This window comes from Trifolium pratense, linkage group LG1 (genome assembly GCF_020283565.1).
Source record: "Trifolium pratense cultivar HEN17-A07 linkage group LG1, ARS_RC_1.1, whole genome shotgun sequence".
Classification (NCBI taxonomy): Eukaryota; Viridiplantae; Streptophyta; class Magnoliopsida; order Fabales; family Fabaceae; genus Trifolium; species Trifolium pratense.
Window position 1 is genome coordinate 33,329,555 of NC_060059.1, and position 12,628 is coordinate 33,342,182.

General features: G+C 31.1%; 1 protein-coding gene across 2 annotated transcripts; it reads left to right on the forward strand.

Annotated features, from left to right (window-relative positions):
* The first annotated feature begins 7,249 nt into the window (after nt 1–7,249).
* LOC123902613 (extra-large guanine nucleotide-binding protein 1-like) lies at nt 7,250–12,357 on the forward strand. Of its 2 annotated transcripts, XM_045952391.1 has the most exons (8): nt 7,250–8,691; nt 9,323–9,460; nt 9,552–9,656; nt 9,927–10,097; nt 10,180–10,357; nt 10,466–10,710; nt 10,798–10,961; nt 11,495–12,357. In XM_045952391.1, exons 1-8 carry the CDS (start codon nt 7,636–7,638, stop codon nt 12,081–12,083), a joined length of 2,646 nt encoding a protein of 881 aa, XP_045808347.1. In that variant the 5' UTR covers nt 7,250–7,635; the 3' UTR covers nt 12,084–12,357. The 2 variants fall into 2 exon arrangements, with proteins under 2 accessions (XP_045808347.1, XP_045808339.1); XM_045952383.1 differs by having other exon boundaries at nt 7,290–8,691; nt 10,466–10,961.
* Nucleotides 12,358–12,628: the final 271 nt, after the last annotated feature.

Consider the following 12,628-nt stretch of genomic DNA (forward strand, 5'->3'; position numbering starts at 1 on the left):
GGTAGTACTAGTAATATAGTGTAGGCTTGGTTTTTATTTGATTTATATTTAATTTTTTTAAAATGATTTATAAAAATTAATAAAAAAAATAGAAAGAAGATATTTTAAATTATTCCTTAACATTGACATCCAGTAATTTAAATATTTTTTTAAGATTATATTATTTTTTGTGAGATTGCATAAATACTATATTAGATATGGTTGTATTATCGAGAGGGAATTGGTCCCTTCCAATCCATTATTCACGTGCATTCAATGCAAGGATGGAGGAAATTTGTTTGTTGATTAATACTATAAATGTGGAAAATAATGTGCATGTGTTGTAAAATTGTGGGGTAAATAAGATGAATTGTTCAAGTGGTAAGTGTTTTGATCTTTTTAAATATGTGATCAGAGGTTCGATTTCTAGCTTATGTGTATGGAGAAAATTCGGCTGATAGAAAAGAATCGTTGAGAGTTTGATATAGTATAGATACTAAAGATAGGTAGTAGATTTGGAGCTTTCATGTTTGAGTTTTATTAGTATTTTTAATAGACGTAAATAGAAATACTTTTGTAAATAATTTTTTGAGTTTAATTTTTTTTTTGGACATCATCCTTTCATTTCAATTTTTTCTATAAAAAAATTAAATATGTTTTTAATCCCTTCACATAATTTCTTCGTAATTTGTCAATCTAATTTTTTTGTTGTTTTTAATTTTAATAATCTCTTCTTAAAAAATAAATCCACGTTACATGTTTTTATGATATGTCATTGATAAATCTTAAAATATAGTTAATTTTTTAGAGCAATCTCGATTTGCAGAATCAGGCACATCGGATTAAGAAGCATATCAAATGATTTTAAATTTATATAAATCAATGGAGTTGAACTCGGGATATTTGGGTTACAACATTGCTACCTTACCATTGCACTACTTGCAATCTTGTGTACGTAATGGTTAATTATTTTTTATTTTTTTTGTCTTGTAGCTTAGTAACTAGAAATTTCACTTTAAAGATAAATAAGTGGAATATCCGAGATTCGAACATCAGCTCCTACATGATATATGCGACGTTCCTACTAACTAAGTTAAACTCACGGGAACTATAATGAGGTTTTTTTTTTTTAACCAACGGGAACTATAATGGTTAATTATAACATAATAGTTAACAAATACTATATGTATATATGCTTATTTAAAATGAAAATTTTGAGATGAACCACAGTCCTTCCAATCCATACCTAACTCCGCACTAGTGATGGCGGCAGCAAGGTCAAGGAGATGAGAGAGAACAGAGAAAAAAAATTCATTCTATTAGTGAGTAGGATCGAACACCTAGGCTGGTGGCAATTTGTTAATTTTTTTAAAACTAAAGGTATCCTCTGCGTGCAAAGTTGCAGAGACTAATCCCCTTGAGGTAACTGAGATCCATTTAAGGGGTTGACCTCTCCTAACAAATACTTCTTTATACGCACCGGTCATGAATCAAACTTAGGACCAAATGATTAAGGAACCCAAGTATTTATCGTTCGTGGAAAATGATAAGCATATTTTGTCATAATGTGGGGTTGAATTGAAAATATAGTTACCGTGAACTATAAGAATTTGATTTAGTGGTTAAATAATAAGTTTTAAATTTTTTTGTTCAAAAGTTTTAAATTTGAAGGTTCTAATAATTTGCGGATTAGTTTCATATATTTTTTGCCGCAAGTGCAGTGTATTTTGTTTCTTGCTTCTGCTAGTGTAGTACATGCAGATTAGAGGGTTGTTTAACATAATAATAAACGGTGTTAAGTTGATAAGAGAAGTTTATATCTATTTTAAGAGACTTTAGGGAAGGTTTGTGTCTATTAAAAAATTTGAGGAGGTGCATGTGTCATTTAGATCTCAGGGAAGGTGAGCGTAATTTTCCCTAAAAAGTATTGATTATAGTGTTTTTAAGAGAAGATAAATATAATATCTTGCAACTTTTTGATTTCTAAGGTCTTCCTTATACAGAGATATTACCCTCTTACTCTAAATTTCTCTCATTAAAGAAAATATGAATAATGGTATATTAATATCGCATGAAGATTAGATGTGAGGTAGTTGAATTTATTTTTTAATGAGTAAAAAATAGTTTTTTTTTTCACCCTATTTATTTTCTCGCGCGCCCTACAAAATGGAACACCCTATCAGATTTATTCTTTTTATAACGTCCATTACTTAAGTAGCGGATGACATTTTTCAAAAATTTTTCATTTTTATAACGTCTGCTACTTAAGTAATGGAAGAGTAAAATGGAAAAGGTTTAGGGCGCGCGCAGGGACGGATCCAAGAATTTTAGTAAGTGGGGTCAAAATTATAACGTAAAAAAAATATAAATTGTTATTTATATAATTTTAACATTTTCTTATACAAAATTACTTACTTTGGTTTATTAGTCAATACTCTTAAAATACTCATTAGTATTATAAATTAGTCTTATTAATTTTATATTTGTTATAGTGTAATAAATTGACTATATAAAAACGATAATACCAGATATATGGGGTCACATTGCATAAATAATACTAGTATTAACTAAAAATATAATAGGCAAGTGGGGTCGGCTGACCCTACTGCCCCCACACTAAATCCGTCCCTGGGCGCACGAGAAACTGATAGGCCCAATTGGGCCATGCCACCCGAATACAAATAGGTTAAAAAAAAGAGGGAAATCTTCTATCCACACCCCTCATGATTAGTAATTACAGTACATCTTTAGCTGAAAAGTGGCCTAAATTGTTCGTATTTCTACCTATTAGAGTGAGCAAATGTAACGGACTCAAAACATTTAGCTAATTACAGCAACATAAACCATTTCTTTAGTTTATTTCAAGAAAAATAATAATATAAGAATTATGACTCCCTTGAGTACACTTTTGACCAATTTAGTGATTTTAATATTTATGTTCGATCTCCTTGAGTTGGATATCGAATTTTTTTTTTATAAAAAAACTATGTTCTAACCTAATCATAGAGGGGAACGATTTTCAATTTAGAAATTTAAGATTTTTCAAGTGAAGCATCCTACCTGAGAAAAGGAAAATATTAGAGGCTATTAAGTTTTAGATCATTATCCATTAAAAGAATTACATGCACATTGAAAGTGTAACAAAAAAAAGGAGAAAATTTACACACATGTAGATTAGTAGTTTAGTAACTAGACTCACACTATAAACGTGAAAAATCTAAAATTTGAATATCAAATTTTTGATAATGTCTCATATAACTACCAACTAAATTATTCTAAATGGACGAACACAAATTATATTTAACTCTAAATAAATAAAAATACTGTACAAAAATAATAATATTTTTCCTTAGAAAAAGATGAATTATTTTTACCTCTATATACCAACATGAATGAAAGCATAAGAAGTATAGATTTATATTAAAGAGTCAACATGACTCAGCTCAAACTAATAAATGTCGATATTGATAGTTCAAATATTTTCATTTGTGGTATTGTAGTTGTGTGCGCGAGTTTTAACGGTGTATTTCCATCAAATTTGCATGTTGAGCATTAGATTTTTAATTATGGTGGGTTGATTTTTGTTTCTTGTTGGGAGATTTTTTTTGGTTGTTTTCCCATCGAATCATTAGAGAAAAAATTTCCATCAAGAGAGGAAGATGAAAGATGAAGGAAATATGTTTGATCATATTAATAGGTTTAATGAGGTTATATATATGTATATAGATTTATGATGAATGCACATGACAATGTCAAAGATGAAGAACACGTGTTAATGTTGGCTTCACTATCTAAATTTTATAAACCACTTGTGCACTTAATGTTGGTAAGAAAGAGTACAGTGCAATTATGTGAGGTGGTGAGATCATTGAAGGAGTCAACAAATGATGAGTGTTCATATAAATATCCGAAAGAAAATCACATATTGGTAACCAATGGTGGACAAGAAAAAATTATGGTGATTCATGGAAGATTTATAAAGCCTAGAAGAGAAGACTTAAAAGTTGGAGTGTAGTCCTTCTACAAATGTAGTTAGTTATGAGAATGATATTTTCTTTTGCAATGATGAAGTTGATAATTAACAAAGTAAAGAGATTTTATATTTTGGATGAAAGGAGAATATGAATTGTGAAAGTGATTACTCATCCAAGTCCACATCGAGTAGTTGAATGAAGAAAAAAAGGTAGAGAACTATTATCTGGGAATCTTAGAGTAATTGCAATTTTCTTATAAAAATTGCAGATTGAATAATAAATTTTTGGGATGTTATTTGGAAAAAAAAAAGTTGATAATAATATATATATTTTTATCTCTCTTATTTTTTACTTTATACACTTTGCACACATCTAAAACTAAAAAGTACACACAAAAATCACTTTTTATGTTCAAAGTTCAAACATCATTTATCTAAATTTTAGGTAAATTTATCTAAAAAATCATTTTTTTTATGCATCAAATTTTTTATGTTCAAAGTTCAATATTTTTTTTTTTTTATGTATCAAAAAATCATTTATCTAAATTTTTATTGTGAGTTGTTCTTTTGTTTAAAATTTTTCTCAACTTACTTTTTCAACAAGAAACAAATAATTTTATACTTGTCAACTCACTCCCCAGGTTGGAACAAATAAATATTTGACACACACTTAGCATTTTTCATCTTCAAATGAAAATAGATAGTTGTGTTTGCTCCTTCATTTGATAATTTTTTTTATTTCCAATTTCCCTAAAAAATAAAGTCTTTTAACAGAAAGAACTATATACAACAATAAATAAATTTCACAACTGTGTGATTCATGGTGGAGTAGAATCAGTCTATGTTTTTTTAGAGAGTAATTGAACCAGTCTACTGTAGAATTATTATATATTGTAGCATATTATTTGGCATGATAAAAGATATATTAAATACGTAAATGCCATACTCTTTTTATAGGATGAATTTTTTGTCCCCACTAATGTGTAACATAGCATGTACAATGTTACTAAAGTTCCAACTTCCAAGTCAACTATGTCTTTTCTATATACTTACCAATTTAATGACTTTTTCCCCTATTGTGCCATTATAACAACCATACAAAATGTCACATATATTATGTCAGAGTCTTATAATATATCTGCAAAGCGAGATTTGTTCGGTTAATCAGTATCCTCCCAAAGTCATGAGTTCAACATCTACTATTAATATGATGATGATTTTATTAATTAGTGGAGGTACTCCGTAATAAGTACTTTTTTTTAATGAAATTAATTTGATTCGCCCTTGTAATGGATTGAGCCTGAAGACTCAAGCTCAATCCTTGAAGATCTCATCTACTTGACGAGCTCGGTCCAAACTATCCGAACGGTCCATTAACACATTCCTCTACTCAACGATCAAAGAAGTCATGCCTTCATCTAACTAATGGACATCGGAATATGAACATTTACTACCCATCAAGGCTCCTCAATCGTTTTCCGATAGTCATTAGTGTTTATATGCTCGTCAATGGTCTTGTGGCCCAACATCGGGAGCTATATATATATATATATATAGAAAAACCAGATACATTCTAACTAATTCTTTTCTCAAAAAAAAAAAAACTCATTCTTAAAATCTTACTTCACCTCTTACTGACTTGAACACAAAACACCTGCAGGAATAAAATCCATCTCCATTCACCTGAACGGAAAATGAACACCACTGGACAAAGGTCGACTTTGATCTAAGATAAGATCAAACCCTAATTCCAAATATAAGATTAGAATATTTTAATCTTGGCGAGCTTCCGAAACTTAAGTCAATTATTGAAGTTTCTTGTATAGAAAGAAAAACATTTTTCCAATATGATTCGTCATTGCTTAGTAGTCTAGTGACGCTGCATATATACAATGATACAAGACAATTTTTATGTTCACAATTTCACTCCTCTCATTTTGACAAATGGACAATTAGTGCTATGGTCAACCCACTTTGCCGTCTGCGTATAAATTAACACGGTTAGTTAGATTGAATTTTATAGTAGTTTTCAAACCAAAAATAGAAAATAACCTTTCTAAATATAAACATCAACGTGATACATGAAACTAACCTTTCCAAACAAACATCAACTCCCTAAAATGTAAGACAACTTTTGAAATTATTTTACACTATATTTAATCAAATTACACCATGTAGATATATATTGATCATATATATTTCAAACTAATTTATAAAAATGACACTATGAGTATGATGTAATTTAATTAGATGGATGTGTAAAAAAAATTACACTATTGGTGATAGCAATTAATCCTATCATTTTATATCATTTTTGGCAATAATCCATTATAAGAATCAAGAAATAAATAGTAGTATATAGTAATGGATTATCTCTACTAAAAAACATTTTTTCTTAAGCCAAAAACATCTAGACATTAGAAATTAGTTATTCCAACTATATTGGTTGGTACCTATGTTCAACTCCATTCTATGCATATATATATATATATATATATATATATATATATATGGGATTGTTAATTTACATCCACCAAAAAAATATTAAGTATAAATTAACAATGCACATATTTTCTAAGCGTAGGTTTTTTTAGGCAAGGTGTTATATTTTCTATTGACTTGATATTTGTTTTGTTTATTGCCATACAAAAATTGAAAAGGACTACTACATTCTTGACTTAAAGACATCATTTTCCCCCACATAAAAAATTATCAATATATCAATTTTCTCAATAATAATAATATTTTGACCAAGTGTTCGTAAGACTCCATATTGTGTATAATCACATAAATGTAACTCCATACATTCACACACATCATCTCCGTTCAATTAAGATCGACCTAATAAATTATAAAATTTGTTCTTGATCAGACGATTGAGAAACCTGTAAATCCATCTAATAAAAAAACAATTGGATAAATTAAGTATCCTCTATGCGCAAACTCTTCCTAAAGAATTTAATGATGTTGTATGTTTAAACCAGAAATCGAACGTATGATCTTAATTAAGTTAGAAAAGACTCATATTTAATCAAAATCCTTGTTTAAAAATGTAGCACACCAAACTATTATCCCCATTGTGGGAAAAGGTTAAGTGCAGTAACTGCGTTGACACGCTAATTATATCAATCGTCCGATCTAATTCAATGGATAAGATGTATTGATGACATATTGATCACAGTCGTCCAAACTAAAATCAATGATTGTGATATAAAATAGTGGAAAACTGTATGGATCTATTCTATCAGTGGATCTAAATCCCGCTGTTGCAAAGAAAACAAACCAAACCAAATACACGTTTGAGAATGGATCTATTCCATCACATGTCTCACCAATTTTTCAACTAGAAATTGAAACACACGCTAATTTGAAACTTTCTACTACAATCACTATGCATTTTCCTCCTACTTTCCACTTTAAAACGTTTGGTACACTTCCAACTACTTAAACAATCTACCTTAATTTCCTCTAAACCCCTCCCCTTTGGTCAACTTCCTTAATCCTTCCTCTTCTTCACTTCAATCCAACATTGCTTTTGGTTTTGAAAATTTGGTTTTTTTGTTGTTTTTGAACACATGGGGTATTAAAGATTCCTCTTTTACAACATGGGTTTACTCAAAAAAGTGTTTTTTTGAAGTGAATTACTGATTCCTAATTTGGGTTTGTTTCTAATTTTGATAAAAATGGTGTCTTTTCTAAGAAAGTTAAGAACTTCTTCTGTTGCTTCAATGGAGGAAACAGAACTTAGCAATAGCATTAGTAGTAGCAATTATGAATATTCTTTTGCTGTTGTTTACACTGGTCCTCCTCTTAATCATTCAATCCCTGAAATCCCTACTTTCAAAATTGATCAAATCCCAATTGCATCCATAGCTCAAAAAACTCATGATTTCAATGTTCCTGTTATTCAACCTCTTGGTAAACTTCATCACAAAAATAAGCAGAATAAACACAAAAAACCCACTTCAGATTCTACTGTTTATCCAAATTTAGAATCTCATCATGTAGTTGAAGTTGAAACATCAAAAACTGATGTTAATGTTAATGTTGATGTTAATGTTGGTGTTGATGTTGATTTGACATCATGTGAAGTTGTTGATGATGTTCCTAAAAATTCTGATACAATAGAGTCAGAATCAAGTTTATTGTCTGGTTCTTGTGAGATTTGTTCAATCAGTGAAGAATCTGAAGAGGATGAAACAGTTAGAACAAAACATGTTAAACAACCTTCCGCGGTTACATTCCGCGACCCGGAATCAAATTACGCCGAAAGTGGCAAGCTTTTTGATTGTGTATCTTTGAAGCCACATGCAATTAGACCAGGAAAAAAAGGGTCTTGTTATAAGTGTCTTAAAGGGAATAGTTTAACTGAGAGAGAGGTTTGTATTGTTTGTAGTGCAAAGTATTGTAGAAACTGTGTGATAAGAGCAATGGGATCTATGCCCGAAGGAAGGAAATGTATTGGTTGCATTGGTTATGGAATTGATGAGAACAAAAGAAGGAATCTTGGAAAATGTTCGAGGATGATGAAACAGTTGCTTTCTGAGTTAATTGTGGATCAAGTTATGAAAGTTGAAAGGTTATGTGAAGCTAATCAAATAGAGCCTAAGCTTGTTGAAGTTAACTTGCAATCACTTAATAAAGAAGAGCTTAAGTTGTTGCTTAACTGTAAAAATCCACCAAAAGAGCTTAAACCGGGAGCTTATTGGTATGATAAATCTTCTGGATTTTGGGGAAAGGTGAAAATTCTAACTCAATTAAATACTCTAGTGTAATGTATCTTCTTAATGTTAAAATTTTATACCAATATTTTGTATTTATCTCTCTCTTTATATGATAAATTGAACACATGAACATATAGACATGAAATTTTCCTATGAATTTTAGTATGATTATTGATTAACATGAGAAGATTCACTTCTTAGTACCTCTAGGATTTAGTATCTTACTCCCTCCGATCTTATATATAAGCAAAGATTCTTTTTCCAGGTTCATTGAATAACTGGTGTATCTGGTCCATTAGTCCATTTTTTCAGGTTCATTGAATAACTGGTGTATCTGGTCCATTAGTCCATTCTTTCAGGTTCATTGAATAACTGGTGTATCTGGTCCATATCAGTTATTCAATGAACCTAAAAAAAAAACTTTGCTTATAGACCAGAGGGAGACTGATGTTTCCTTTTAATGTATTCTGATAGGCTTTCTAAGATAGTTTGTGGAAGTAGTTTATAAAGACTATATGCAAAGTTTATCCTTATTCTGCTTTGATTGTAGAAGCGCAGTATTCATAAGCTCTTATATGAAAATTGTTTATTAAATAAACACTTAATTAAACTGTTTATCCTAATGATGTATTTCTTGATTATACAGAAAGGTCAACCACCTTGTGAAATCATCAGTCCACGGTTGGATATTGGTGGTCGCTTGAATAAAAACGCAAGCAACGGAAACACACATGTAACGATAAATGATCGCGAGATTACGAGAAGAGAGCTACTGATACTAAAGGTTGTTGTGTTATACACTGCCCTTTTTTTTTCCTTCGTCTTGAGACTGTTAAAGTTAGACCAATAATGTTATTAACATTGGTTGTTTTCAGTTAGCAGGAGTACCATGTGAAGGAACTCCTAACTTTTGGTTGACTGCTAATGGATCAATCAGCGAAGAAGGACAGAAGACCGATAGGGGCTGTATATGGGGCAAGGTGATCATTGTTGTGGTGCTTGTTTTCTTTTTGTTTGGTTTTTATTGTGATAACGGGTCATCATTAGCTATAGACCTTAGTATTTAGAGACAAGTGGCATTCTCTAAACCCTAAGTTTGACTAATAGAAAGGTACTGCAGCCGCTCTGCAATCAGAGATGTAGGCACAATTTACCAAACTCCATGATCAAATATCGTTTCTTTGTTTTCATTTTCCGTATCTGCTTTCTTTTGAACTGTAGTTTCTGTTCTAAAATTTTTCTTTTTGTAGGCCGGAACAAAGGTTGCTTGTGCTATTCTGTCACTACCAGTACCTTCAAAATCTGTGACTCTTGCCGATGAAGGTGATACAGTTAACAATCTCAGCATTCATAAGAAAACAATTCAAAAATTTCTACTTGTCGGTTGTGTCAATTCTGGATCATGTACTATATTTAAACAGGTTGGTTACTTCCCGAGAATTTATTTCCTCTTCAATTCATGCCTTCATTTTGCGTTACTAAATATCGAATCTTTTGTCTTAGGCCAAGCTTCTTTATAACGCACCTTTCTCTGAAAATGAGCTTCAAAATATCAAGTTGGTGATTCAAAGCAACCTGTTTACCTACCTTGGTATACTTCTGGAAGGGCGCGAAGATTTTGAAGATGAGAGTTTGCTCGATAATAGGAAAAGATTGCCTTCCGATGAATCCACTTCATCTGGTAAGTTTTTTTTCTCCAAATAGTCTCACAAGTGTTCATACCAGTAGATTCTATAATTATTCATTACTTTCTAGTCAACTTTCCTGACAGAAGAACCTGTTTTTGCAGCCGGAGATTCTAGTGAAAATGTTGATACAACACCCTATTCAATCGGTCCAAGACTGAAAGGTTTCTCAGATTGGTTACTGAAATGCATGTTGTCAGGTAACATGGAGGCAATATTTCCGGCTGCTATACGTGAATATGGGCCAATGGTGGAGGATTTGTGGAGGGACGAGGCCATTCAAGCGACATATAACAGAAGAAATGAACTAAAAATGCTACCTAGAAGTGCTAACTATTTTCTAGATAGGGTAAGGATATACTTCACATATGATTATTCCATATCATTGATACTCCTTTGTTCAATATATCTGAATAATATATCTCTTTGGATGCAGGCTATTGAAATTTCTAAGGTAGATTATCAACCCTCTGATATGGACATTTTGTATGCTGAAGGGATATCATTATCCAACAGTCTCACATCGATGGAATTTTCATTTCCAAAGTCAAGCAGAGAGGATTGTTTGCCTCTTGCGTATCAACATGATTCTTCTCTCAGGTCAGTTTTGTCATTTCATGTAGTTTTTCATAAGCTCTTGGATAATGGATTCATATTTTGGTGTAGATTAGTGTTTTTAGAAAATACTCGCAACTGTGGTTTAGGCCGCGACATCATGGTTTTTGATGTTTCCGCGGTCCAACGCTACCACAAACTTAGGCTGTTGCATCAGCAATCACAATAATAAAACATTGATATCAAGAATTGTGATACAACTGCACAACAATCTACTGAACTCGTAAATCGTAATTAATCGTTTGTGTTCTTGTGATGTACTATCGTTTGTGAGCTTATTTTGTCCAATATGGCTCATATTCACACTGGTAAGTAGCGAAATAGGTTTGTGATATGTAAAATTATACACTGCCTAATAGAAAACTATATAGCAGTTACTCTGATGTCAGAGACGTAAGCACACACAATTAGCTTAACTCTTTGATTAACTGTTTTTGTTTTTTGTGCTTATATTAATCTATTTTCTTTAAAGCCGGGTTTACATGTTCTAAGCCGGATTTATTTATTTCCCCTTACAGATACCAACTAACAAGAGTACATCCTAAAAGCCTTGGAGAAAACTGCAAGTGGTTGAACATGTTCGAAGACACTGACGTTGTTTTGTTCTGTGTCTCCTTAAGCGAATATGATGAGTACGTTGTTAACGACAACGGAGTTTTTACAAACAAAATGTTGGTATCAAAAAACCTATTTGAAAACATCATTGCTCATCCAAATTTCAAGAATAAGAAATTCGTTTTAATACTAACCAAATTCGATCTTCTTGAGGAAAAGATCGAACATGTTCCTCTAAAAACGTGTGAATGGTTTTACGACTTCAATCCAGTTATAAGTAACAATACAAAAAAAGGTGCTAACAATGGAACTATGCCTTCATTAGCACAAAGTGCTTTTCAATATATTGCTATCAAGTTTAAGAGATTGTTCCATTCGCTTACCGAAAGAAATTTATTCGTTTCTTTGGTTACTGGATTGGAACCGGATACGATCGATGATGCTCTTAGATATGGTAGAGAGGTTATAGAATGGGAAAAATGGGATCCTTCTGTTGTTAATGAGAAATCTGAGATAACTTCAACAAGCATTGAAGAAGCAAGTTCTTTTTAATTATAATAAAGTTTAATTTCTTTCAATTAATGTATTTGTATAAAGAATCATAATAGTTATGTAAAGTGCATAGATGAGTTTATGAATTCACATATAATGGTGAATTAGTGATAACTCAATAGGGGGTTCATCATTTTTTTTTTCACTATTTGACCCCAAATATTTAATTTGTATTAGAGTTTTGTTCTTATTTGTAATTTTTTTTTTACAAATTTCTAATGTATAGAAACAATTAAAGGTGTAGAGGAGTAGAAAGGAGATTTCTTTTTTTTCATATTTTTTTTCTATAATAAGTTGGAGTAACATTGTTCGAACGTCGCTCCCTGCATATTATAAGCAATGTTCCTATCAACTGAACTATGTTCATGAAATATCTAGTAATAGGTTTTTCACAATGAAATCTAGTTATACAGTAACGATATTTACGTATGAACATTAGCTGGGTAGTTGACCCTCTTAGTCCGTTATTGCTAAATTTAGGGCATCATTTTTTTTTTAATTTAAAATAGGATTTTATGGGACTTTTTGTCATTTTTAATATGATC

Coding starts and splice junctions, on each gene's coding strand:
- LOC123902613 (XM_045952383.1), top strand. CDS start 7,636: ATGGTGTCTTTTCTAAGAAAGTTAAGAACTTCTTCTGTTGCTTCAATG. Junction 10,358..10,465: donor CGATGAATCCACTTCATCTG/GTAAGTTTTTTT, acceptor CTGTTTTTGCAG/CCGGAGATTCTAGTGAAAAT. Junction 10,962..11,494: donor CAACATGATTCTTCTCTCAG/GTCAGTTTTGTC, acceptor TTCCCCTTACAG/ATACCAACTAACAAGAGTAC.